This window comes from Pithys albifrons, chromosome 13, assembly GCF_047495875.1.
Source record: "Pithys albifrons albifrons isolate INPA30051 chromosome 13, PitAlb_v1, whole genome shotgun sequence".
In the NCBI taxonomy this organism is placed as follows: domain Eukaryota; kingdom Metazoa; phylum Chordata; class Aves; order Passeriformes; family Thamnophilidae; genus Pithys; species Pithys albifrons.
In genome coordinates, this window is record NC_092470.1 from 12,466,226 (window position 1) to 12,492,967 (window position 26,742).

General features: G+C 37.1%; 1 protein-coding gene across 1 annotated transcript in view; it reads left to right on the forward strand.

Annotated features, from left to right (window-relative positions):
• EFL1 (elongation factor like GTPase 1) overlaps positions 1–26,742 on the forward strand; it is a 64,594-nt gene that overhangs the window by 24,715 nt on the left and 13,137 nt on the right. Inside the window, exons 16-18 of the mRNA XM_071568572.1 lie at positions 20,254–20,385; positions 22,569–22,716; positions 24,525–25,525. Of these exons, the coding sequence (XP_071424673.1) occupies positions 20,254–20,385; positions 22,569–22,716; positions 24,525–25,525 (1,281 nt within the window). The remainder of the gene's footprint in view (positions 1–20,253; positions 20,386–22,568; positions 22,717–24,524; positions 25,526–26,742) is intronic.

Genomic DNA, 26,742 nt, shown 5'->3' on the forward strand with positions numbered 1-26,742 from the left:
TACCAAATTACATTGTTAAAAGCAGGAATTTAGAAGTCACTCCTGTTGCCTGCTCACTGTCTGACTTCCTACAGGACAGACTGCTGTGTAGCTTGGTTTTTCAAGTGTTCTTTCAATTATTTATAAAGCACTTAAAGGATTCTTGTCATGGGAGCAACATGACATAGGAAATGTGGGTGATTATGGATTCACACTTGTGGATTTTTTGGTACTTTCCTGCAGACAGGTGCCATAGAGCTGCAGTAGCATGAAGAGCTGGTATGAAGTATAGCTAACCTCATTACAAGGTGTCTGACAAGCATTTTAGTCCTTTAGGACTTCATCAAGCAATTCATGAGCTTTTAATAAGCAGCCCCTGTTGGGAACAAAGAGCAGCCGCGAGCGGTGCTGCCATTTGAAAGCCCAGAATGGCTCTCCAGGCCTGGTGCCAAGCAGAGGGCATTACCACCTTCTGTGGGAGCACCAGGAGCAGGCCTGCTGGCCACCAGTCCTGTAGCTCTGTGCAAACATTTGGTGGGCTGATTCCACTCTCTGAATCAGTAGTGTGATTATTTTAAAAAAAATAAAAAATAATATAAACAGAATAGGCGGTTGGAAGCGCTTGCAGCTGCAGGGGCCGCCCCTCCGTGCCGTGGCAGCGAACGCAGGAGGGCAGCCTTCCCCCAGAGTGGGACTGCAACTGGCCACTCATAGTGAGTGAGACAAAGGAAACAAACCTTTGTCTTCAGATTTGGAATACTTACAGTTTTCATCGCTAACTGCCATCCTATAATGCCAATAAAATGCCTTGCCATTTTAGCTATCTTTTAGTAATCCAGCACTATTGAAAAAAGTATATAATTGAATGGATTTTATTGTTGAATGGCATTTTATCTCTGTGGTCTGTTGCATTTACCTGACATCAATGTGTCTGTATTAATTTCCTGTCCAATTAATGTTTTGTAACTAGTTAAATTGTTGAAAAAATTAAATGTTCAAGCTGTTACTTTGAGCTAAAGGCGTAATAGTTAATCTGTTGTTTGGCCTCTTTCAGTGCTGGAAAGTGAAACCATTTTTTTTAACTGTTTATTTGCTGCAGTGAATTTAGTCCCTTTGCAGTTCTGCTCTCTCCTGTGTGTGCTTCCAACAAGCAGACTGAGTAATTTGTGTTGCTTAGTGGCCAACGTAATAGAATGTGGTGCACATGTAAGGAACTGGTATCACCTGAAATTAGAGGTAATATATTGATGACCATCTGATGTGTTTCCTTTGCCCTGTTTGCCTTACCATTTCATGTGATTTATTTCAGGGGGTTTGAGTAGACAAACTTTATTGCACAAGAAATAAATTATTCATTGCCTTGTTTTCAAATCAATGTCAATGTATCACCAGGAAGGAAAAAATATGCCATGTCTTAGGTCAGAGTTTTAGCCATGACATATGTCTTTATTTCCTCAGCTAAGTTTTTTTGGGGGGAAGGATACTTTCAGTGGTTAATAGTTTACTTATAAAACCTTTTTTGTTTTGTGGTTTTTTTTTTAATTGGAGAATTTAAATTGTGGTTTGAGTAGCTGGATTTTTTTCTGGTTTTTTTTGACTGTAGCTTATTAAGGCTATAAAAGGAAATCAGGAGTGTAGTAATTCTTTATGAAGAAAACCACTTCTAAATTCTCTAGTGCTTCTGGAATGTTCTCTGCTCTAATTTTCAGGAGTTGATTTTGAGGTCTTAAAAATGTGCTTACTCTTGCCACTGCAATACAAGGGGGTTTCTTTTATCATATTTAAATAATTGAACTGTATAAGACTATTTAAACTAAAGTCATAATACATTCATCTCCCCAAAAATGTAAGTTTGCTCTTGACCCCTGTGGGGATTATAATGTCAAAAAACTCAAATCATTAAGTTCTTGATGAAAGGAGAGAATGTAATGAAACGTTGTGTCAGTTTTAAATTAACTGTTAGTTATCATAACTGTAAAAACTGAGCTTTCCTGTAAATGGAAATTACATTTCTAAATAATCTCTCAAATATGAGGCAAGCCCTTCTCATTCTGTGGGGTTTGTACACAGACAGCTACTTGCTGATGCCTGAGGTTTCCCAAATAGTACCAGAAGGAAACCTGCCCAGACTTGTCGGTGTTTGCTGCTGCCACTGAAGTGCCTGTGGGCAGCAGTGGGACTAACAAGAATCAAGACAATTTCATACCATTGCTGCTCGAAGGAACTCCCAGCACAGCACCTGCTGGGCAGCTCCTTCATATAAACCAGCCAGAAACAGACTGGCAGGAGGGTCTGAGGTGTGGGCAGCCATCTCTGTTTATCACCTCAGTGTTTACTTTAGAAAGAAGTGGTTCTTGGCCTTGAGACTTCAAATTTATTCGATGCCTATTATTACACTGCCACTCATTGATCAGAATTCAGGGCCAGTGTATGAGGAGACTGACTCCTTTCTTGTGCAGAGTGGAGAATTGAGCTCTGTAGTCATTGCCCCTGGGTAGGTGTTACTGAGCCTTTCAGTAGCTGACTGTGGGTTTAGGCTCGAGATACTACCTGGCTTATCTCCAAATCTTCTGTGAGAGTCGTTGGTTGGGTGCAATTCTGCAAGTCTCTTTAAAATAAAAAGATGGGGATTTTCCCCAGTATTTCACACTTAACTGTCTTTAGCAAGCATCAATGTATTGTTTTTAATCTCTCCCTCTATGAAAGTGACTATGTGCATATACAAATAAAGGGAAAACAGTTATCTACAGAAATAGCAATATTTACTACTTGGATAATGAACTTCTTATTTTTTCCAGTACTGTAAGAGTAGAAGTTAAAGTAGTTAATATCATCGATGTCAAATGGTAAGAGAAGTCTTAAGGTGAAGTTTTAAGATGATTGACTGAGTTCACATCTGTAATGTTGCATTTGGGATTTTTTGCTGCATCCTGAGATACATCTGAGGAAATTACCTTATGTTTTCATTTCAAGAGCCTGAATGTTATACCCTCCCTTAGTCTGCTTATAAAAATTACTTGGAGCATGCTTTTGTCTTTGGTGTATTGTATTTTTTTAAAACCAGTATCCTTTTTAAATCTGGAATGTCAGCATTGTTTAGTAGGTCTCTGTAGTGAGCTGTGTGCTCCCTCCTTTCTTAGGATGTGGCTCTAAGGGAAACCATCTAACTTAACCTGGTTGGTGGAAAATCTTTGAAGAGACTTAGATGTCCATTTCTAAATGAGGATCTATAATAGATGAACCAAAGTGGCTTCACTTCTGTACTAAAAGTTATTAGAATTGCATTTCTAAGAAAGTCCTGCTGGTTAGTGCAGCTCCGAAATGCTGTATGCAGGAATGGGAAACATCAGTGCAGGGATGGACTTGGGACACTGGAGTAGATGTCAGAGATTCAGCAAACAGGCCTCATTTGAGGGATTAGTGTTTGAGGCTCAGTTTTCAACAGAGGTGTAAATTACCTGATTTAACAAGGATCTGTATTTAGACTATGTAGTTGAACCTTTTATTCCTCTGTACAAAATGGCATTAGATTTGTTTTCTTGCTTCTAAATTGAAGATGCTAGAGAATTCCCTTTGCAGAAGTAGTTGCTGTAGAAGTCAAACTTTCAGAAACCTTTTCTAAAGGAGTATTTCCTTTGTTTTATGTGACTGTGGCTTTTCTAAAATTCAGTCTGAGAACATGAAGTGTCATTTCAGAAATAAGTGCAAAATAATTGCCTTAAGCACAAATGAGTTTGAAAATATATGCCTTACTGCATGTAAATTCATGTATAGCAATTCAGACATAAAAAAGACACCATAAATCAAATCCATTCAGGAATGTGTGCAATTACCAATGCAAAAAAGAATTTCTATTCTAAAAGGATTTTGGTTTTTGCAGTGTTATTTATGGACAATGCATCTGTCTTGCTATTGTGATGGTGTACATGAATCAGATAGTGATGTCTTTGAAAAGATGTGTGTACTTTTAAACAGCTGGCTGTTCCTTTAGTTGTTTTTGTCAGATAAAGTTCAATTTCTATCACATTAATTAAGCTGCAGCTTCATTGCAAAGGTTGTCAATTCATGTACTAAAAGGTATTTGTGAAATACAGATATTTTCAGAGTATGAAGTTTACTATGGGGCAGATAACTAAATAAAAATGTAACTGAAATACTTCCTCATAGGTATCTTTTAGGCTAGACTTTTACTCACATGTAGAATTGCAAAGACACTGAAGGTTGTAAAAAATTACATTAAGTCATGAAATTATCCATTTGGATAATCATAGTTTTCCCTATCACAGGGATCTATTCCACATGTGTGTGCAGCTCCGTTCCTCTTGCCAGGCCCTGTACACACAGTGCTGCTGCTTTATCCTTTTGCAGTCTCAAACAGGTCAATGTGCTTTTGCCAACACAACCTTAAATAACACAAACAATCGTGTTCATGGTACAAAATATTTTCATTCCTGATGTTTATCAGAGCTGAAATACACCATGTGTAACTTGGAGTGAGAGAAGAAACTTGGATTTAGAAAGTAGGTCTAGAAATAGTTTGGTTGTCTCAAAATGTCATCCCCTCCATGCCCTGACAGAGGCAGTGAATGAGTGGTGGATAAACATTGTTTTTGTAGGCAGCGTAGGCTTGGTTGGTTGAAGTCTAGTTTGTTGCTACTTTTCCATAGTTCTTGACCACTGAGTATTTCCTTTTAAATCTTTCCTTTATCAGCTTTTGCACACCAGGAAGTTGTTCTTTGTATATGTGGTTTTTAGCAAGAAAAAATTTATAGTTCTCTTTAATTTCTAATCTTCTTTATTTCTGTATAATCTCTTTGCTAAGGTTCTGCAAAACTGAAACTCCTTTACGTGGCTTTGACTGAATAAGGCTTTTTCCCATCTTTGTACTTTAAACAAATATCCTGTGAACAAAACAGTTCTAAAGAACAAATTTAGTGGTTTTCTTTATTTTTCGCTGAGTTTCAGTTTCTCATGACCTATGCACAACTCTCTCATAAGGATTATATTTTAAGTTGAATGTCAAATGATCTCAATATTCAGAGCATCTGAATTAGGATGATGATTCCTTGACAAATTAAGGTAGTTAGAGACTTGTCATATGATTTTCTGTATGTTTCTTTACAAGAACTGTCTGTAGGAACCAGTGTTTTCCTTTAAACTGTTTTCTTATTCCCATTTTATGTGAAGCCAGAGGGCACTGTTTTTCATACAGTACAAAAATGTGTAGCTGTTTCAGCTTTGGATTCACAGCATTGTCAGTGTAGTGAAAACTTTGGATTATGGTATTTAATGTGAATTTCTTCATGCAGAAAATCTACGAATGTTTTGACTCTAAATTAAATTAATCTCATGGAATAGTCTGAAAGCCAAAAATTTGCAATCAGCGTGGTTCCTACTTATTAGTTCAACTTGGGAATTTGCAGGTTTCAGAGGCAGTGTAGTGTTAAGTAAAACCACTGCCATGAAAACATCTTGTTTAGCTTTTTTTTTCTTTGACATTTTGTCCTGAAAAAGCTACTGTTTTATATGAAAAAGAGCTCCTCTCTGAGTGTTTCTTAAACTTTCATGGCTACACTAATTGCCTTCTGCTCAGAGTAATAGCCAGACTGTGGAAATTAGGCTGGACCTCCCCTAGTTATCTCTGGAGTGTTAACATGGCTCTGAAATCGACCCTTTGTCCTCTAAGCTCCCCAGCCCAAGTCTTCATATTAACTTCTTTTTTTCCCTTGGTAACTACCTTTCTCTCTATCTTTCCAGCAGGTATTCTACCTTTGCTTTTTATTTTGACTACCTTAGTTACCCTGTGTCAATAAAGAAAGACTATATGAGAATATATTAGTTAACTACAACCTAAGCAAACGCAGAAGCTGTTGCTGTTTATGCAATATAAACCAAACCACTGATTTGTGAGGGCAGTTTATTTGAATGTGTTGTGAATTCCTATTGGAGCACTTCCTAGCCAGGCCTCCAGTGTAGGGGGGAGAGGAGCAGGATACCTGTTTTCACACCTGCATGTGGGGAAGTGTTTGTGTATAGCAGACCTAGTGCCTGTAATACACAGCGTCCTTGCAGTCCACACCGTCTGTGGCTGTGGAATGCCTCTACCTCTACATTTCAACTAGCCACAAAGGCCTTTATTTATTACTTTGGATGTTTCTCCTTTGCTTCCATTGTCTGTTGTTACCAAAATTTCTTCAACTTCTGAAACAAGCAGGGAGGGGCTTGCAGTGAGGGCATGGGAGTCTGGGTGAAGAACACCAGTTTGGAATCAATTCCCACTGAAGGAACAAAAGGAACACAGTCCTAGAGAATCACAGTCCTGTGTAACAAACGGGAAGATTGCAAAGTCAGGAGACTGTTATAAAAGCTGTGTTTTATTGACTTATTTTCTAAATATTTTCCTGCAATTTTGATGTTGTTTCATGTTTCCCGTTGAATTGCCAAAGTGGTGTGCGGGTTGTTTGGCCTGACCGGGCTGTGAGTCACGGGGCTCTGTCCGGGCTGGGAGCTGGGGGGGAGTTAAGGCAGAGCTATATTTAGGAGTATCAACTGATGTCAAACTGTGGAGCACTGCTAAACAACAGAGTTAAAGGGGCAGCACCGGGTAGTTCAGGCTCAAAGTTCAGATTGTTTGTAGTGGCTTTTCATTTAGTAAATAATTGGAAAAGTTGATATTTACTGGAAGTATTCTGCAGAGTTTGCAAGCCAAGCAGTGTGAGTCTCAATCCACTTGAACTTCTCTAGGAATAGAACTATTCTAATATAATTGTCAAAATGGTATGATTTGAAAATAGCAAGCCTAGATAAAACTTCTAGTTTCACCTCACATGTTTGAGAGTGTTATTTGTAAAGAATTGTTTAATTCCAGTCATAGATAGGTAAGGGTAATGTTTGAAGGGCTGTTATTGAATTTTTGGCTTAAGGTGCAGAACAGCTGCTGACTTCACTTGACTGTATTTGAAATTTTGGCATTAATGTCTGGAACTAAATCCAGATAACTTTTTGCATCTAATTAAGACTTCTTTCTACTCTCTAATTCTCTCCAGTGAGGTCTGTTATGTATATGGGCAAAATTCAAGACAGTGATTTTTAAAAATGGAAATAAATCTCCATTTTCCAAGGCTGCCCCTCTGTCATGACCATCTTGGTCTGTAGCTAGTGTTTTTTTGTGGGGTGTTGCATTTTGTATCCTTCCTTTGTGCATGCATATTTTGGTAGATAAGTCACCTAATTTGGTAGTGAGAATTTTATATTGCCACCTTTGCTTCTGGTCCTGTCTGTTTGAAAACAGTGAGATCTCAGTAGGAAAACTGCAATGAGTTTAAGGACCCCAGCTGAGATGTGAGTCAAAGCTTTTCCTTACAGAATAGAGGTAAATTTAGTCATCCCAATAAGTTTGAAGTGGGTAGGTTTTTCTAAGGCACTTGGTGTTGGTTTAAGCACACTATTGTTGTTTTGAATGTAGGCAGACCTGCACAAAGACAGTGTGCTGGTGGGGAAATACAGAAACCACACTAAGTATGTATGAATTACACAGATGTTTAAGTTAATATATGGGGCACAAGTCAGTCTATCTGTTACTGTGATTTTAAGCTTCATTGGCTAAAGTGTCGTCACTGCCAGCTCTGATACAAGTCTGTTTCAGTGACTAATAGGATTTCTGAAACAAAATATTGAGCAACAAATACTCATCTAAAGACTTGATGTTTTCCAAGTGTCATATGGTAAGATTTGTGCAAGTCATGCTTTATGCAGTATTGAAGTATTGGGTCAATCGGTGTGAGTTGCATGACTGTGAACCCGTTAATCCCAACGAAAATGCAGCCTGCTGATAGTTCTGTTCCATCAGTTACTGCACTCACACATCACACAGACATCCACACCCATACTCCCCCCCCCGTGTATTCTGTTGGAGCTGGTGAGGGTGAGGAAGTTGAAAGCACACAGTGGTTAGTTGTAAAGAAAGCCCACACAGTTTATTGATGCAAAGGTGTGTGTTGAGAAGCTTTCCAAAAGGGATATAAAATGTTTGGAATCCTGATGGTTATATTTTTCTGAACTTTTCCACAAAAAGACTTAATTGTTCTGTGATGTTCAAAAAAAAGTTCTCTGACCAGTGTCACTGACGAAGCCTGGATTCCTGTGGACTGGTGTCCTTAAAGTCCTCACTTTGCTCTAAGCTGTGCCTCTTCATAGCTGTGCGAGTCCCTTGGCCAGCCAGAGGATGCGCGTGCCGGTCCCGGGCAGCCGCTTCCAAGTGGGATATGTAATGACCGTGTTTTGCCTGCCCCCTTTTTTTTCAGTGAGCTCACCAATTTCGGTCTCCCTTCAGTACTTAGCCATTGATTTTACATAACTTGTGGAAACTTTAATTACACCTGAACCCTCTCCTCTCTCTCACTGGTAAAGTTGGTGGAAGTTGACAGCATGTTTAAAAGTTGTTGAGGGGAGCCTGTGTGATTACAGGAATTGCGTTTACTTTGGAAATGGGACTAAAAACATACTCCATTTTTAACAGATACTTTTGTGCCCGCAATCCCTTCAGGAAGTATGACATACTGTGTTGAAAGCCTTGCCTCTCAACCAGTCTTTCAGTGCTCAGGCATTCTTTCCAGAAATGCTTTTCATTTTAGTAGAAAAGGTACTACCTGGGAGAAAGCATCTACCTGGAACTCTTCCAAAGAGTTTAAATCTGATACCAAGCAGTGGCAAATGGCCACGTTTCTTCTGTTCAGAAAAGCAGCTGACCTTTTTGTAGTGTGTGTGTGTTTTAAGGTTTTGCTTTGTCTTGAAGCAGCAGCCACTGCTGTTGCTTGTGGGTGACACACGATACCTCCTCTGTGGGCTCTTGTGCTTAGGCAGCACAACCTCAGCCAGCCTGGTCTGATCTGAGAGGGCACCGAGGGGGGGCATGGAGACAAATCACCTGGTTTCAGGACCTAGAGGTGTTAGCTGTACTCTCTACATGGATGGGAGGGGAAAAAAGGTCTCTTAACTGGTTTTGTAAGATGCTGATTGTTAAACCTGTACTTCTGGTTGGTCATTGTGCCGTAGGGGTTTCAGTGGGATTAATATGTTTTTGCCTGTTCTGGGATAACATGACAGAAGCAGTGCCTCTTAATGCTTTGTTAGGACGGAGTGAAAGTTGGGTGAGAGGGGAAATTGCTTTGTATTAGATTAGTTTTACTCTGTTAATTTAGTATCCTGAATTTTCTCACCCAGAATCTGACAAAAGCTAATGCTGGTGCTGGGAAGCCAAAAAAAGGGACAAGCTCTTCTTGAGGGCAACTGGCTGCTGGCTCATCCCAGCTGTGTTTGAGATGTTGTTCTCATACTGCCTTTTGGGGTGGGGTCTCTTTTCCTTTTATCCTCTAATGCAAATGAAGCACTCAGTGACCGGTGTTGTTGCTGTCAAAAAGGGAATTAAACATTTTCCAGATGTGGACATGTTAAAGCTCCAAGTTCCTTCCCTGGAATCTTTTGCCAGTGTGAGGCTCATGCCAGTTTGTAGCAGCTGAGAGCAGTGTTAGGGATGTTCTCAATGCATGTAGACTCATGTGATGTAAATAAAATTAAATCTTATTATAACGTGGGGGTTTTTTTTGCAATGGGGCATTAAAAATCAAGATTAGGTCTATTTCATTTCTTTTCTCCATTTTGAAATAGAGGACTATTATAAAGGCCAATTCAATTATGTCGGTCTTCTGCACTAGTCTTAAGAATTCTCCTGTCTTAGAAATTATCTGTATATTTTTTTCCATTTTTTTCTTGACCTAGAGCTAATGAAAGTTAATATGTTGCAGTATTTTAGGAAGTCAAAGTAATGTGGACTGCAAATTACAGTAATAACTCTCAATGATACATTAACTGAGGCAATCAGGAATTAGGGGGGAAATGACAGTCTTCTTTCCTCTGGGGAAAAAGATTTCAGGGGATAAGGAGGATAAGGAGCAGTCCTAATTTTTGATTTTTTTTTTCATTTTAAATACACATGAATTTGATATGCTTAGTTTACACCGAGGCTGACTGGCAGAAATACTTAATGTGAATCTGACTCGTAAAATGTGTGATTAAATGTAGTTTTAATTTTGTGGGAAAATAGGGATTTTTTTTGTCACTTTGGCAAAGCCTGTTTTAACCAGAATAATGAAGGACTAGCAGACCATTTTCTCTAGAATTTGTGATTTTACATTTCTTAGATAGTTTTGTCAACAATTAATTTGCGTGTTTTTAAACTTTCTGGAATTTCATCTTTTCACTAAAAATTTGTCCCTATTTTAACTAGATTTTATTTGATGTGTTTGGAGCACATCTGCACCTTTCAACCTGAAATGAGTATTAACGGCCCAGTCATAGGTTTTCACATGGCAGCAACATCTTTGGGTTTGGTTTGTTTGGTTTTTTTTAATTTGAATAAATTTTCTGTTTCTTTTTGAATCAATTTTGCTATTAAACTGGAGTGCATGATAAATAACTCATTATCAGTAACTTCCTAGGCTGCTGATATAACAAGTGTGTTTAAGACATCCCCTGTTCCCTCTCATGCCATCTGTTTGTATATCCATTATGCCAAATAGTCCTAATCAGAAGCATTGGAAAGGTGCTTTATTTGGTTAGAATCCTTTAATTATTCCCCAAAATATTATTGCTTTCTAACTACAAGTGAGCTACTTAAGGGTTTCTTTTAGCCTGAAGTCAAATTTTATGTTCTTCTCTTTATCTCTTGCAAATTATTGTATTTAAAATAAACATCACGTTCTGCACGATGCCGACTGAAACAGTCCATTATTCACGGTGCTTTGGAACACTCCAGGCCATATTCCTGAAGGCAACAAAATCAGCAGGCATAAATCACTTACAGGCAGATGTGTTGGGGGTGGGGAGGTTGCCTTTAAGGGAGAGCATCAGGCATTGGGTCAGGCCTTGGAAAATTGAATTTTAATTAGTTACTTGCATGTCTTACAAGTTAACAGGATAAATGGTCAATGACTCAGGCATTTCCCACAGGACGTTGTGCACATTTGGTGATCACTCTGCTGCTTCTGCTTCTAATGTCTGAAATGTCCTCCTGACTGATTAGTCTGTATTTGCATTTACCTGATGTATTGACTGATAAAGGCCTCATATTCTTCTCTTAAGTGATGAAAAATAATCAAGTATTTTGGCATTCTACAGCTAAATTCTAAAATCATCACAAGGATGGACAAAATTTAATGAGCTTTTCAACTCACTGCCATTGTCTTTTGTAATTGACACTTCTGGCTGTAGACTCTCAATTCCCCATGTACCTGGGATGTGTAATGCAGAACTGTAGCAATATGTTCATGTAGTTTTTTCTGGGCAAACATGACAAAACCTCCAAGAGTTCGACAGATTAAAATTAATTCTTTGCAAGATCAGTGCCTGAAGGCCTCATTAATTTTAACACCACTTATAATTGATTCTGGGAAGTAACAGATGTTACTTATATTTTATAATCTTCAGTTTAGGAAAACAGTATATACATGAAGTGTGCCCATTTTCAGGAGACATTACTAAAAATGATTGAAACCTAAAATGGTATTTTTTCTGTGGTTGGTTGTTAGACTATGTTATAACTAATCTTATTTATGAGGAAATGTTTTAATGTTATTGATTTATTAGCTGACATTAGTTATTTTGCTCTTGTGGGAAGCATTTGGTCAAGAAATTAGAAGAACTCAGTTTTTTACTGTGCTCAAAACCCTAATGAACTTTAGATCTTTGCTCATTTGCATCTTGCCTCCAGTACTCTCATAAAAATATTTAAATATTGCATAGGAGTTTATGTTTTCCCAGTGTCTACTTAGAAATAAATATTAAAGCTTACAACATTTTCAAATGGAAAGGCTTTGCATCCATGTCCTTCTAATGTTAAACATTTTTCATGCTCAGTCTGATACAGCACAACTGATTCCATGTTTCCTTCTCAGCCTCAAGCTGCTGCCTCCCCCTCTGCCTTCTGAACACCTCTACACATTGCAGTGTAGGTGAAAAAACATTGAAATAAAGTGAGAAGGGTTTATTTTTAATACTTCTGAGATACAATCTATTAATGATCCTATAAAATAGAATCCTATTTTAGTAGATTTCCAGAACTCTGTGTGCACAGCTCATGTTATTGATGGTGGTCCCACAAAAGTGTAGAGTTGCAATTGCTCTACCTTGAGGATGAGGATATGTAGGTCTTTAAGTATATGTTACTTTTGCAAACTTAGTATTAATAGCCTAACTCTAAAGTGTTCTACCAAACACTTCAGTATTTCCCTGAGTTTTCTTGAAGGATGAGATTTATTATCCATTTATAATTATGTGCAGAACAGCCTTATGAAGGGTCAGTGGCCCTTCAACAAGTCAGATGGCAGTAGCATAGCTGAAGTTTTGGAGAATTTCAATACGGAAATTACAAACAAAAGAAGTCTTGTTTTGTTTTGTTATATATTTTTCTTGTTTTGCCTGTAAGAATTGACAGTAGATGACCAGCATGTATCTGTGGAGCAATGTAGGGAGGCTTTAGAACTACACCTGGGAAATGTTTCTCATCTTCACAGTGTGTGTATATATATATATATATATACACACACACACACACACACACATATATATATATATGTGTGTGTGTGTGTGTATATATATATACACACATATATATATATGTGTGTATATATATATATATACACATACACACACACTTTTTAGAGCATAGTTAATGCTGTTGTCTACAAGGCTGTCCTTTTCTTTACAAGATTGCTGGGCAAATCTTTTCCTTGAGTAGGATTCTCCATAAAAACTGATCTGAGCTGTTTTCCAATACAATCTGCAATTTCATTTTTTGATTTATAAAGCACATTTACTGTCATTAAATTAAAAAAACATAATAACAACAAATCAATGTTTCAAAGGACTTATAGATTATCAAAGTAAATACTCTGAAACAACTATACCTAAATTCCATTTGTTTGGAATAACAACCCTTCTGAACTGCCCCTTAAGTTCTGGTAGTAATTTTTAAAAAAATTAAGTAAATTCAGATGTGTTGCTGTCAGGTCAAATTAAAATAAGTTATTCAAAGCAATTATAAATCTAAAATTTGGTTTGTGTTTCAGAAACCCTTGAAGAGTTTTGTATGGTGCTAAATGCTTTCCACATGCAGTAATGGAAGCATTAATTTGATGTACAGGCTGACTGGAGTGAGTCGCAGTGCTCGTATGCTCACACTGTGCAAAGATCTGGCCACATATTTACTGCTCTTTGGTGTCGCTGCTTTAGAGTGATGTCAGGTTGAGTTGGGGTGTGGAAAGGAATTATGTCTAATCTGTGGGCTCAGACAAAATTTATTACATGGATACTGCTGAGGACTTCTACTAACTGTTTTATAAAATCACAAAAGGTACTGTTCAGTGCCTTTACCAAGAATGCTTTCCAGTTAAAAGATTAATGAAGCTTTAATTGGAGTAAAGATTTTTTCCTTTTTTTTTTTCATTTGGCACTACAAATGCATTGGTTTCATAATACGTAATGAGAAATGGGGGCATGTTACAGATCTAAGTATGAAATTTCTAAGTTTCTGTGCTAAAATGAAGCTTAAACATAAATATTTAAAAATCAGGGTAATTTCTTTAGTCTTAAGTTCCAAAAATTAGTTTATGACAAATGAAATAATTGTGTAGCATAAGAAAAACATGATTATTTGAATTACTTTCATCTTCTGTATTTATTTGTCTCATTAAGCAGCTCAAGGAAATCAATATTTCATCTTGACTACAACAATTTGTAAATCCAGAGGCCAGATTTGGAATGTTAGCTGATTTTGGTTTAATGCTGTTTACTTTAAGGTAAATTTGTATTTTAGGAAGCAAATTTCTGACTCAGCTTTGGTGTCAGCTTCTTCACACAGTCAGTGGATATAGATCTGTAGCCATTCACTGCAACATTTTAGATGTTACTGTTCAATGTAAAGTGTTGTTTATATTGTTTCCTTGAAATCACTCATAGTATAATCTGAGAAAAGAACAGGTATGCTCATAATTAGAGTTGTCAGCTCAATTAACAGTTGGAAATATGTATTACCGTGCAGCCTAAGTGCCTAAAGAAATATATGGGATTTTTTCCCAAAGACACTCAGCAGAAGATAAATGATGCTTCCTTACTCATTTTATATGTTTGTAGTCCTTTGGAACTATAATGATAGAATATTTTAGTGGAACATGCTATTAGAGCATATTCCTGCTTGTCTTGTAGTTCTCAAAGCAGACAGCTTTGTTCTTTCTCCTGAAAGAACTCTGTGGGGTGCTCTAGCACTTTTTCATCTGCTGCAGCTCAGACATCCAGGAGTAAAGCATTGAGTTGCTTCATGTGTCAGAAGTCACTTACTGCATTTAGTGTCTTATTGCATGATTGTGCCCCTTGGGGAGAGGGAATTTTGTAGTCGTGTTATTAATTGTATGCTGAGTTTACTCTCATCTGATCAACAAATTATGCTCAATTTCTCCTCAAACTGCTGTGAACCAAAAAGTAAAGTTTTACAATTAAATTACAACTTAGCACCTTTATATTGAGGAACTGAATTCATGTTCATCTCTGGCTTGTACTCAGGTAGAACATGTTCCTTTGAATTGAAACTCATGAGGAATCTGTGACAGGATTTTACATTCTATTGGACAGTGGTGATTTTTGGAGATTCAGCTCAAAAAAAAAAAAGCACCTTGTGGAAAAAGGAAGTGAAATACAAAAAATGTTGAACTAACTTTTTCTATAAAATGAATAGAAAGTATGAGAGCAGCTGAAACTCTGCACATACCTTACAAAACTCTTTTTCACACAAGCAACTTCACTTGCCCAAGAAGCAAGAACAATTGAGAGGGAAGTGCACAATTAGAGATGAGGAGGCTCACCGGCAATCTGTGCTAACATGTGGTGTGTATTATGGAAAAAGCTGATGAAATCTCGTCCAGAATGTGGTCTGTATCTTGATTTACATTCCCTCCCCTTCTAGAAATAGTTTCTAATATAGCAGGGTCAAGTTCTGCCCTCAGATGTCTCTCTGCAGTGCCCATGAGACTCAAGAGAAACATGCCCAAAATCTGAGGTGATAAATGTGAAATACAAGGTATTCTTAAGCCACAGTAGCTACTTGTCTAAAGTCCCGTCATTTAATTCCAGTGATTAGTAAAACCTTTTAAGATTTCTCGAGTATGAAAGGCATACTATTGTAACTGAGTTTAATCCTACCAAATGCCAGTTTTCCCTTGCAAAATCCCTCATCTTTTTATTTCTTGGGGTTTTTTTTGTTTTGTTTTGTTTTGTTTTTTTAAATTAGGGATTGTAGTGCAAGGATGGAGGCTGATGCTTAAAGTGTACATCGTTACAGTGAACCAACATTAGTCACCCTAATAAGTAACAGTGTTCTAATGGTATAATTTTTCCTAGTCTGATGATGCTACATATTGGGAAAAGGTAAACTATTTGGATGGATTTGAAGGAAAATGATGATTGATACATAGGTGTTTTCCTTAATACATTTGTGCTTCTCTTTGTCTTAGTTGGCTTCTAGCCTATTTACTTTACAGAGAAACTGGAAACATCTAAGAGCCAATCCTACTTTTAAGATGGATTTGTGAATTTATTTTATCATACATGTTTTTTAAAGCACCTTTAAAAATATTTCTTTTTAAATGTCTCTCAGTAGGGAGGAATAAAAGTATTTGTATTACTGCACAAAGAAAATTATAGAGATCTTAGTCTGTTTGTACAGTCCCTTTGAAACAAAAGGCACATTCTTGCTTTCACATTTCAAATTGTGTCCTTTTACCAAAGTTTGCATCACAGCTCCTTTGACATGAATTATGGAGGAGCTTACATCCTCTTTCTTCACTGATCACAGTGAAGTGCATGGACCATTTAAACCGGGAGGCTTTACGTATTGTAAGGTCTTAATCTTACTAAACAGATATCATTGATAAGAAATGATAGATTTCAGTGGCGACAGAGCCTTACTGGGAAGATTAACATTGGCCTTTTGCTTTACTTAGTTCCTTGCTGTGTTAGTCCAAAGCTTGACATGTCTCCATTCCAGAGCAGCCAGGGATTCTTAAGTGGTGATATCATCAGTGAGAGAAGATAAAGATCGACTGAACTAATGTGCTGAGGCTGGTAACAATGTGGCAGAAGTTAAAATTTAAACAGCTTTCATTCTTCTTTGTTTGATTTTTCACACTGCAAACTAAATTATTCCCTTATCTGATTGAAAAACTTAAGCATGGTGGTGGTGTCTGCTTCATTTTTTTGCAACTTGAAAGAACATTAAATGCTAAATCTTTCTACATCAAGGGACACTAATTACATATACCTTGAAATCGATCTGTTCTGTGTTCAGATCTTTATAGCCAAATTCAGCTGGAAAAGCATACTTTGTCTTTATAGGAAGCAAAATTACTGTCTAATATGTAGTGGTTACCAGCAAGACATAGAAGTGAAAAGTAAATTGAAACTTGTCTTAAAACTCCTACTCTTTTTGAAAATTTCAGTCATGATGTTCTAATCTCTTTTTACCATTTAGTTTCTATCATGTGGTAAGATCTGGTGATAGAAGTAGGTGTATACTTGAGTTAGTATTCTTATCTTTTTGAGCAAGTAAGAGAAGGGACTCAACAAAAGAAGGACCTTGGTAATCTCATATTTGTGTAGGAATTCTTCCTGAACCATAATTTTGGTCTACTTTTAAAGAACAAACCACAAAACTCAGAAGGTCTTACTTGACATTATCTCACAGGCTTTTAATAAGTTCCTAGTCTGTTAAGAGGAAGTCTTATTTTCAACCTACAGATCGACTATTACTATTGAAATAATCACTTTAATACTTTGAAATATGTTTATGGCAAGTCACTATGAATGAGAATGTCAGAGTAATTTGAATATAGTCTATGTAAAATGTGAATATAGTATGTGTAAAATGTAAGCAACTGGTTGCATTTCTGTAAATGTGGACAAAACTCTCATTTTATGCTAGCAAAAATCAGCTTGATAAACAGTATGTGTGGGGTTGGCTTCTTTAGGAGATGAGAGTTAATTTGTAATCTTTTTTAGATTATGTCTCTGCATAATATTTGAAGTCTTGCCAGTAAAGCTTTTAAAATTACCTTTCAGTGAAGCCCAGGGCACAGTCAGAGCCCTGGAGAGTGGGATTTTTCAGTGCCTGTTATTATTGAAGTCCAGTTGGGTTCAGGCCCTGTGTTTCTTTGACCAGCAGTATGTGGGAATGCTTTTTCAAAACAAAAATGTTATTCTGCAGTGGGAGCAAATGATGAATTTAAGAAAAAATAATCTGGTCTCTCATACTTACTATCAAACCTCATACGGTGTCCCTTGGTAGGCCTGACTTTTCAACAGGGGGAGCTTGGTTTGTGGGTTTCTGTGCTGTAATCTCCTTAATTGCAACAGGACTGTGCACAAGAAAAAAATATAGTAGTAACTCTTTAGTGGATATGGCTCTTTGCCTTACATGATGAAATCTGCAAAGGTGATTTGACTCCTGATTGAGAAGAAAAGGTCTTGCTGCCATGAGCAGTGTTGGAGTGTGACGCAGGATACACAAAGCGTGTGGTATTTCTAATAAGGGGCTTTTAGTAAACTCTCCGGTGTTTGAAACTTACACACTTCCAACAAACACTCAGAATTCAACATTTTCTTCTGTATAGAAAGTAGATGACACACCATGGGCAGAGTTAATAAAAAGAAGTGATTTCCTGATCAAGTTCATATTCACATTTAAAAATTCCTACAGACACTTCTCACTCCAGCTTTTCTCAAAAATAAACAAAAGCAGTGTTCTTTAAGCTAACCTAAAATAAAAGCAGTAGTTTGACTCACCTTGCTTAAGCAGTTTTTCCTTACTTTTGGTTCCTTTATTTTTGAAAATTATTGTACTACAAAAATGTGTAGTCAAATGTGTGTATTACCTTGATGAACAGGACAAAAACAATCTTAAAAGGTGAGTCATATTTATAAGCTTAATTTTGGAGTAACTTTTCTAAGACATTTCAAGTAACATATTAATACACATTTGAGCTCTGTGATCTCAAGTAGTGTGTGTAAATTTCAGGGGGCTGGACAATAAATAAATTTATGATTTAGGTATCAGCATAATTAGTAGAATTCTTCCATTAATATGTCACATGGTACTTTGGAATTAGTTTTGTTACAGCTTCCTCTAATATTCAGAACACACATTAACAGTTACTTAGTAATCATATTATGCAATAAAGTGTCCAAGAACATTTATGGAATGTTTCCAACGCTTGTTACTAAGAACTTGTAAATTAAATAGATTCATCAGGGCTGGATCTGCTCTGTGCTAGCTCACGTAGTTCAGCAACTAAAACACTCAGGTTGTAAGCCTAACAGATTGCCATGAAAACTGTCAGGTATTTTTATTTTTAATGTGTTGTTGGTGCTAGATACTACTATTTTTCATGTATTTATACCTTCAAATGTGAGACAAAAGAGCAAAAAGGTTCAAGTTTTCTTTATGGCAGTAAGAGTACAGTAATGTGTTAAAAAAAAAGGGAATCTATCTGAAGTAAGATTTGGTAACTTTATTTCTCTGGTTCACATTACACTGAAAAGAAGCTGTTCATGATTCTCAATCATTTTCCTTTTACCAGCTGGAGAAGATCAGAATAAAATGGACCCATCCCTTTTCTCAGTCCCTGGTGGTGATGATGATCCAGCATTTGTTTTTCATTCAAACCACATGTTGAATAAGTGAAAAAGAGGAAATACATGCTGGTCATAGGTCAGGTGCAACACAGAGTTTACACAGATTTATTTTCTTTGTAGCATCTGCAATCCTGCATTTAAAGCCGTTGAATGTTGTTCTGCTTCCAGTTATTTTGAGGCAGGTTTTCTTATATAATGACATTTTGGGTTTTGGCATCATTGCTGGCCAGGCACACAGAGCCAGAGGAACTGTGCAGCAACTGGCTCTTCAGAACTCCAACTCCCTCATGATCTCATAGGGTGGAAGCTGACCCTCTTTGTTTCTGGCATCAACTAAAGAAAGCTAAGCCAAAAAAGAGGAACCTGGAAGAGTATTAGGGTGATAATGGGGAGCTGGGGTTAAGAACTTCTTTGCTTATCACTGCTTGGGCATGTAGGAGAAAATGTGCAGTCTACAATGTGAATTTAATTTTTAAGCCGGTACAAATTCTGAACAGAAGGTTTCAGTTTTCTCATAATATTACAAGTTACATTTTTTTTACTCTGTTAGAAGTATTGTAACTCTCATTGTTTATGATTGAAGGAAAAGTGACTGTATATATCAATATCAGCTTTATTTGTTGTGTTTATTACTCAAACACTTCTAGTTGTGTTTTTGTAGCTTTGACTAAATAATGAATGATGTCCTGTTGGTCACAAATTTGAAGGCAGTATTTCAAATTCTCTTAAACGTGCCAACCAACCAAGACTAAATATGCATTTACAGCAGCTATTTTGCAGATTTATGGCTAATATTTTTTCAATGCTTTTTCTTACAACTACAATTTTAGCTCACTTTTCTTCAACTTGCCAGCATTATAAAATGTATTAGGATGAGAATTAATAGCTTACTATGTGATAAATCAAATTTTACAGAAATCAAGTCGGGAGAAAAGGGAATCCCAAGTGGGCATGTGGGGGTGGAAAGGAAAAAAACCCCATTCTTCACAATAGTAATAATTAAGCACTGGAGGAGCTTGGCAACAGAGACTCTGCAGTCTCCATCATTAACATTTTTAATACTTGAGTGGATAAGTGTCCAAGCACCTTTATCTGACTGTGAGGTTAGTCCTACTTTGGACTGGAAGATGGGCTAGATGACCATTGCAGGGCTCTTGCAGTCTAAATTTTTCTAAACTTAAACCACCAAAATTATCTCTGAGCTGTACAAAGGCTTGGACATGTTGGAAGGGAAGAAAGTCCTCATGTCCTTTCTGTTCTTCAGAGCTGTAAACGCGCCCTTTTAAAATACTGAGGGACTGCAGTCAGAACTGAGAGACTCAATTCCAAATGGCACACCAGAGACCTGAGAACCCAGTTTATGCACAGATATTTTCACAGACACTTTATATGAGCAGTGAGGAGGTTTTGGAACTTACTTTTGAAATGAGAATAATTTCAGCTTTTTTCTAATGTGATGATCATGTCTTTGGTCTTATTTAATATGATGGTGATTGATTTTTTTGTTGTGCTTTTTCCCCCCCCTCCAATCACCATTAGGAATAGGAGGCCTGCAAGATTTTGTGCTCAAGTCTGCAACATTGTCAACATCTCCTGCTTGCCCCCCATTTACACCTCTCAACTTCGAAGCGACCCCGATTGTGCGGGTGGCTGTGGAACCAAAGCACCCAAGTAAGTTTAAAGGAGGGTGGGGAGAGTTACACAGATTGAGTGTGGTAGTAATGCAACTTCCCACCCTTAGTGATTTGTCTAGTTTATGATTGAGCCACTGAATCAGAGATTAGCCAAGTATAAACTGAACGTCTATGTTGTCTAGAGGGCCATATGTGAGTTGTTCCAGCTGGCTCACTCATGTCTCAGTAGGTGAGGAACTACAGGAAACCTTGTTGTGCCCTTTTGTGGTCAAACTTAGCTGTTCCACAAGTAAGACACCACATGGTGGGTTTTCCCTTTCTGCTGTCATTCTTGTGTACTGTATCATTAAGCTCGTGGTACAGATTTGCAGTACTGCTTCCCATTGATCTCTTCCTCCCAACCAGAGAGTAGTATATCTCTGGCTTTATTTGAATTTCAGCCCAATTTCCATTTGTTTTTGTGGTGTTAGTAGAACCAAAATAACTGGCTTTATGTTCAGTTGCAAAATACTCTAACACTAAGATTATAAGTTTTTCTAGAAAGTGATTTGACAGCTTAGCAGTTATTTGTTTTGTGTGTTTGAATAACAGATAATCATGTACTTTACATCCTGCATTTGCTAAAGCAGTTTTGAAAGAATTGGAAATTACTGGTTCTGCTGAGTGCAGTATTAAGGTAAATGTTAAAATGTCAAGTTAAATGTTAGAGGAATGTAGTTCTAAAACTGCTGACCAATTTGGGGGCCCTAGCACATTGTCACATTGGATTGCCAGATCAAACCTACTCCAAAACTGCATCTGCTCATTTGGAAAAATGGTTCAAATGAATAGGAATTATTTCCCTTTATACATTTTATGAAATGACAGCATTCACGTCAAAATCTTTCTGTATGGCTACTATAAGCTCTAAAAGGAAAAAAAACGTCTTCATCACTCTGAAAACTTAAATGCAGAAGGCAGAGTTCAAAAGTCTTTATTCAACTCTATTGGCCATGTGAACTAACACTGTATTTTTCCCTGTTTTGTTTATTTTTATGTTTATTTTCAGGGATACTTTTTTATTACACTCTTAACTTAGCAGTAAATATCCAATATCATATTTCTTTTAATAGCCTCCAAGTGAATGACAAGTTTAATGTCACTCTTCCTTCTGAATATGAATATGCATTCCTAGAAAGCCTGTGGGTATTCTTTAACACGCATGTGAAATGAATAAAAGGATTCATAATTACTTTTTTTAAGTTGTATTCATTATGAAAGGCTGCTGACATGAGGTGTTTATGCATAGCTTTGATGTAATCTAGACAAATTTGACTCAGCTGTGGTTGTTGATTCTCCATTAACTTTAAGGCAACTCTTTTTAAACACCTTAATTTTAGGGACAGCTGTGATTTGTTTCACCAAAAAAGCTCTCACATTCCTGATTGTACCCCTTTTCAGGTTTTAATTGCTTTAAAGCTTTTCAGAGGCTTCCAGCTAATTTAAAATCCTTCCTGTGCTTCATTTGCTCTTATGCCTTCTAAGTAATCCATATGGAATGCTTTTTAGTTTTATTTTAGTAAAGCTAATATTCATTATTTATGTATTTGGAACATTTTAAGCATTAGCAATCTAGAGGTTGCTACACTTAGTCATGAAAGATTGCAAGGAAATTCAGTAATTTACTGAAAGAAACATTAAACAGTTGTAATAAATAAGAAAGGTTATAATTTGATAATTTGTGAAAATGGTGAGTGAAGTCCTAAATTTTTTTCATCACTTCATATCAATAAAATTCTTAGTTGTTATTTGGTTGTGAGCTGTTTATGAGCTGTATCTGAAGTTAATTGTATATAGGAAGCAGCATAGCACAGTCACAGTCAATAACTGGCTCGTTACACTAAAACCTATTGTAAAGCTGTGTAAACTAAAAATGTGCAATCCATTGAAGTGTGTACTGTGGTTGTGATTGCATGATGTGAATTTTATCATCACTACATAAATTGTTGGTGACAAATTCAGTGTACAGCTTATGTTTTCAGTTGCTGCTCTTAAACCACACCACTCTCTGTGACTCACAAGCAGAAATTTGCCCACTGAAAATTTTTGAGTATTCCTAAAGTAAGTATTTATGTATAGACTTCCATAAAAATGAGTGTTACTATTTCTCAGCTGAAGTTTGTCCCATTTCAAGAATTCCTTTTCCAGTATTACTTTGTTAATAATATTTTATTTTGCTAGGTGAGATGCCTCAGCTGGTCAGAGGGATGAAGCTTTTAAACCAAGCTGATCCGTGTGTGCAGGTTTTAATCCAGGAGACAGGAGAACATGTGCTGGTGACAGCAGGAGAAGTTCATCTTCAGCGTTGCTTGGATGACCTGAAAGAAAGGTTAGAGGGCAAGTAGGAAGAAATATTTTTAGTTCAGTAGGTGTCTGTTGTATTTCTCTGTCAGATGGGTATCTTCGATTTACATTCTGGTACAATAGAGCTTTATCCACTAACAGTTTTGTAGAGGTGCAGAATTCTGATGTTAGCATCTACCACAATTGCATCAACTGGATTTTGCAAAGTTGATGTTTTTGGACTGATTACAACAGCTGAGGAGGTTCTGCTGAATTCGAACTACATTGTGTAATTGTCTTTGTCAAGACTTTAATCAGACGTTTTCAAAGGCATGTATTTAATTTTAGCTTTCCCAGTGTGTATTTAGAAAATTATGTTCAAGTGATAGTTATTGTCAGAGATGTGGAGAGACATGGAAACAACTAAAAGATCAATCATCTATGTTTATCTAAATGATTAAATATGTATGTTCTTCTTAATTTTGCTAAATTTGTTTTTCTTTTTTCTCCTAAATTAGCTCTTTTTGAATAGAGTAAGAAATTAGACCTTGTAACTTTGAACATTTTATTTTCTACTTTTTACAATAGAAATTTTTATAATTTTCTGACCAAAGAATATTGCAAGTACTAAGCACAAGGGGATTAAATTACCCTGTTCAGAATGAGAAAAAGAATTAAGGTAGTGATGGCATGTGAGGGGAGGTTGTGTTTGTTTTTTGGGTATAATGCAAGTGCTTGGGAGAACTGCAGAAAGGACAGATCTCCTGATTTTGATTCCTATGGGAAATAAATCTTACAATAGTATTTGCTTTTCCTTTTGTATCACTCTACCAAAATTTACCAGAACATAGTCCTTTGATTAGTCATTTAATGAACCTACTCAGAACTTGAGTGGTTAAGGAGGACACACAACTCTGAGTCTGTCAGATAAATGTAATAAGTAGTTCTTCATTTTTTTCTTTGCCATCTTTCACAACATTTGACATGCCTAAAATGTTTGACCTGACTGTAAAGCATCGCTTTTTATCATGAAACTTTTATAATCGTGGTTATCAGACCAAAAAGACAAAATTATTTCTGTTGATTTTGTGCTTGTTGCTGTGCCAGGAGTGTGGAGAAAATGGGAGTATGACCTCTTCAAGTGCTTCTGGCTGAAGAGAGAGTACCTTTTCTGGGTTATCAGATCTAGGTTACCTGACCTGCTTTCAGCTTACCCAGGGCCCTTCTCAGGGCATCTCACTATCTGAGCAGATGTGCTGGTTGAAATCAAATGTCCGTCTTGCTCAGTAGCCTGTCTGCAGCTGTGACCCACACCTGTCTGGAAACAGTAAAATCAGAGTGACCATGATGCTCTCCCGGGCCCCTGTCAGTGGCAGCTGAGGCTCTTCAGTGCTGTGGCTGTCGGTTAATTGTAATGAATCTTCCCTGTGCCCCTCGTGATTTTGTACCCTCTCTTGTACTCTTGGAACATCTGGGAGCTGCTGGTGCTGTTGTTCTTTGATCATCTTTATTCTCAGTTTCTGTCTAGTTCTGTTGTATTTTGTTTGAGGGCAGAGAACAGCAGCACGTAGTTTCCAAGATGTGGGTGAGCCAGTGATTTATGGAGAGGCAGAGCAATGCTTTTGGTTTTATTTTCTTCAGTTCCTTTCCAAATATTCTGAAGACGAAAGAGGCAATGCTTCCTTTTTGAAGTACATCGAATTTGAGTTTGAAATGCATTACTTAGTAATCTGTGTTGCAGGTAGATTTATTCATGAACATGTGTTCCATGTTAGGTCCGTTGTCCTACCTTCCATCCACAGGTTTAAAAATATGTTCAGGATTTTAAACTAATTTTTGAACTTCATTTTACAGGTTTGCAAAGGTACAGATTAGTGTATCAGCACCTATTATACCGTTCCGAGAAACAATCACAAGACCTCCAAAAGTTGATATGGTGAATGAGGAAATAGGAAAACAGCAGAAAGTTGCTGTCATACACCAAACAAAAGAGGACCAAAATAAAATTCCTGAAGGAGTTCAGGTTGATTCAGATGGGCTTGTTACAATATCTACTCCAAATAAACAAGCTACTCTCAGCGTGAGAGCAATGCCACTGCCTGAGGAGGTAACTCGACTTCTTGAAGAAAACAGTGACTTAATTCGAACTATGGAGCAACTCAACACATCTCTGAATGAAGATAAAAAGACCCATGAGATAAATCAGAAGACTCTCGATAGAATCAAAGAATTCAAAGAAAAATTGGAGAAAAATCTGCAGGGAAGAAGGTGGAGAAATGCTGTTGATCAGATCTGGTCATTTGGACCACGGAAGTGTGGACCTAATATTTTGTTATATAATTTTGAGGGCTACAAAAAATCTGTGTGGCAGTGCCTTGGGAACACTGTGAAAGAAGTGAGTAAGTACAGAGACTTTGACAACAGCATAGTGAGTGGATTTCAGCTGGCTACACTTTCAGGTCCCATGTGTGAAGAACCCCTCATGGGTGTTTGTTTTACAGTGGAAAAATGGGAAATAAATAAAATTGGAGATACGCTGTCAAGTAGCAGGCAGGATTCAGGGGAACGTGATGCCACAGAACATCAAAATGAAGATAATACTCTAGCAAGCAGTTGCACTAATGAAGGTCACAGTGTGAATGAACACCAGGAGAGGAATCAAAGTGGTACGGAATCACCTGAGAAAATTAGTAAACAAAAGGGAGAATTGTTAATTGCAGATTGTTACGGTCCCTTCTCTGGCCAGCTGATTGCCACCATGAAGGAAGCCTGTCGTTATGCTCTGCAGGCGAAACCCCAGAGGCTGATGGCAGCGATGTACACCTGTGAGATCATGGCTACTGCAGAAGTTTTAGGTAAGACCGAGAAAATAAACCTTTTGTCAAGAATTTGCTTTCTGAGTTCCAAGCTGAGGTTTTATAAATGGGACTAAATCTGAAAGTATAACTTGATTAAAAATTTTTTAGAAGTTTTTTATAGTTCTCCAGTAGAGTTGCACAATGGCTTTCTAAAGCCTGTAGTATTTATGGTATTCTGAATGAAAATTTAGCATTCTTCTTGGTTATCTGACACATATGCATCAATAGCAATGCTGCACCTTTTGGAAGTGTAAGATACAAAATGTTGCCTTTTTATGCAGTTTGTGTGGTATCAACTTCAGTAACCATGAATATCAATATTGCCCTTCTGTTTAAGCATTGGTTCCATGAGGAGATGGGAAATCTGTCATGTTTGTAAACTGAGTGCAGAACCTTAGTTTATGCCATATAAAAATGTCCTAAGTTAATATGATAAAGAATATAGAAATAAAATCAGGGAAGAGAACATTAAATTATTGCTGCAGTCTAGTTGGTAGTTTTGGGTCCTGTTAAGTAGCATCTGTGTCCTTCTGGTATGCAAGTAGATCACTTTGCAAACCCAGTGCGTACCAAATTGTGTCACTTATATGACCTTACCACTTACACCTACTTAAACTTGTTTTTATGACCTACTTACAACACCACTTAACTTACCCTAAAATTTGTTCTCGGAGTTTTCCATGGGAGTTGCTTGCATACTGAATCCAATCCAATGCACCAAAATTTTCTTCAAAACTAACTTCCATTTCATTTATGCTATCAGCAAATTTGCTTTGATCATACTAATCGTGACAGAAATTACAGTATATCCCACATACAATAATTAAATATTTGGTTACTTGTTGTAAAAAATCTTGGCATAACATAAGCATAATGATAGCAGTCCAAAGAGCAAAATTTGAAATTGTGTGTAGTGAAAAGAAATGCCCTTGAGTGAGCAATTGTTCAAAAGGACCCCATTCTTTTCTGGAGTACTCTGTAGCTGGCCTGGTAAAAGGTGTCCTGTGGGAAGCATTTTAACACATTCCCTTAAACCCAACTTACTATGACAGAGAACTTTGGCATTTTAAACTGTCTTTCCCAGCATGTAAGAATGCCTATCAAAAGTAGACTTGTAGTGTTACATGTTCTCTATCAAGCTATAAGCAAGATACCAATTTTGAAACCACAAAAACACTGTTTCCAACCACTGTTTGGAAAATGATGTTTTCTAA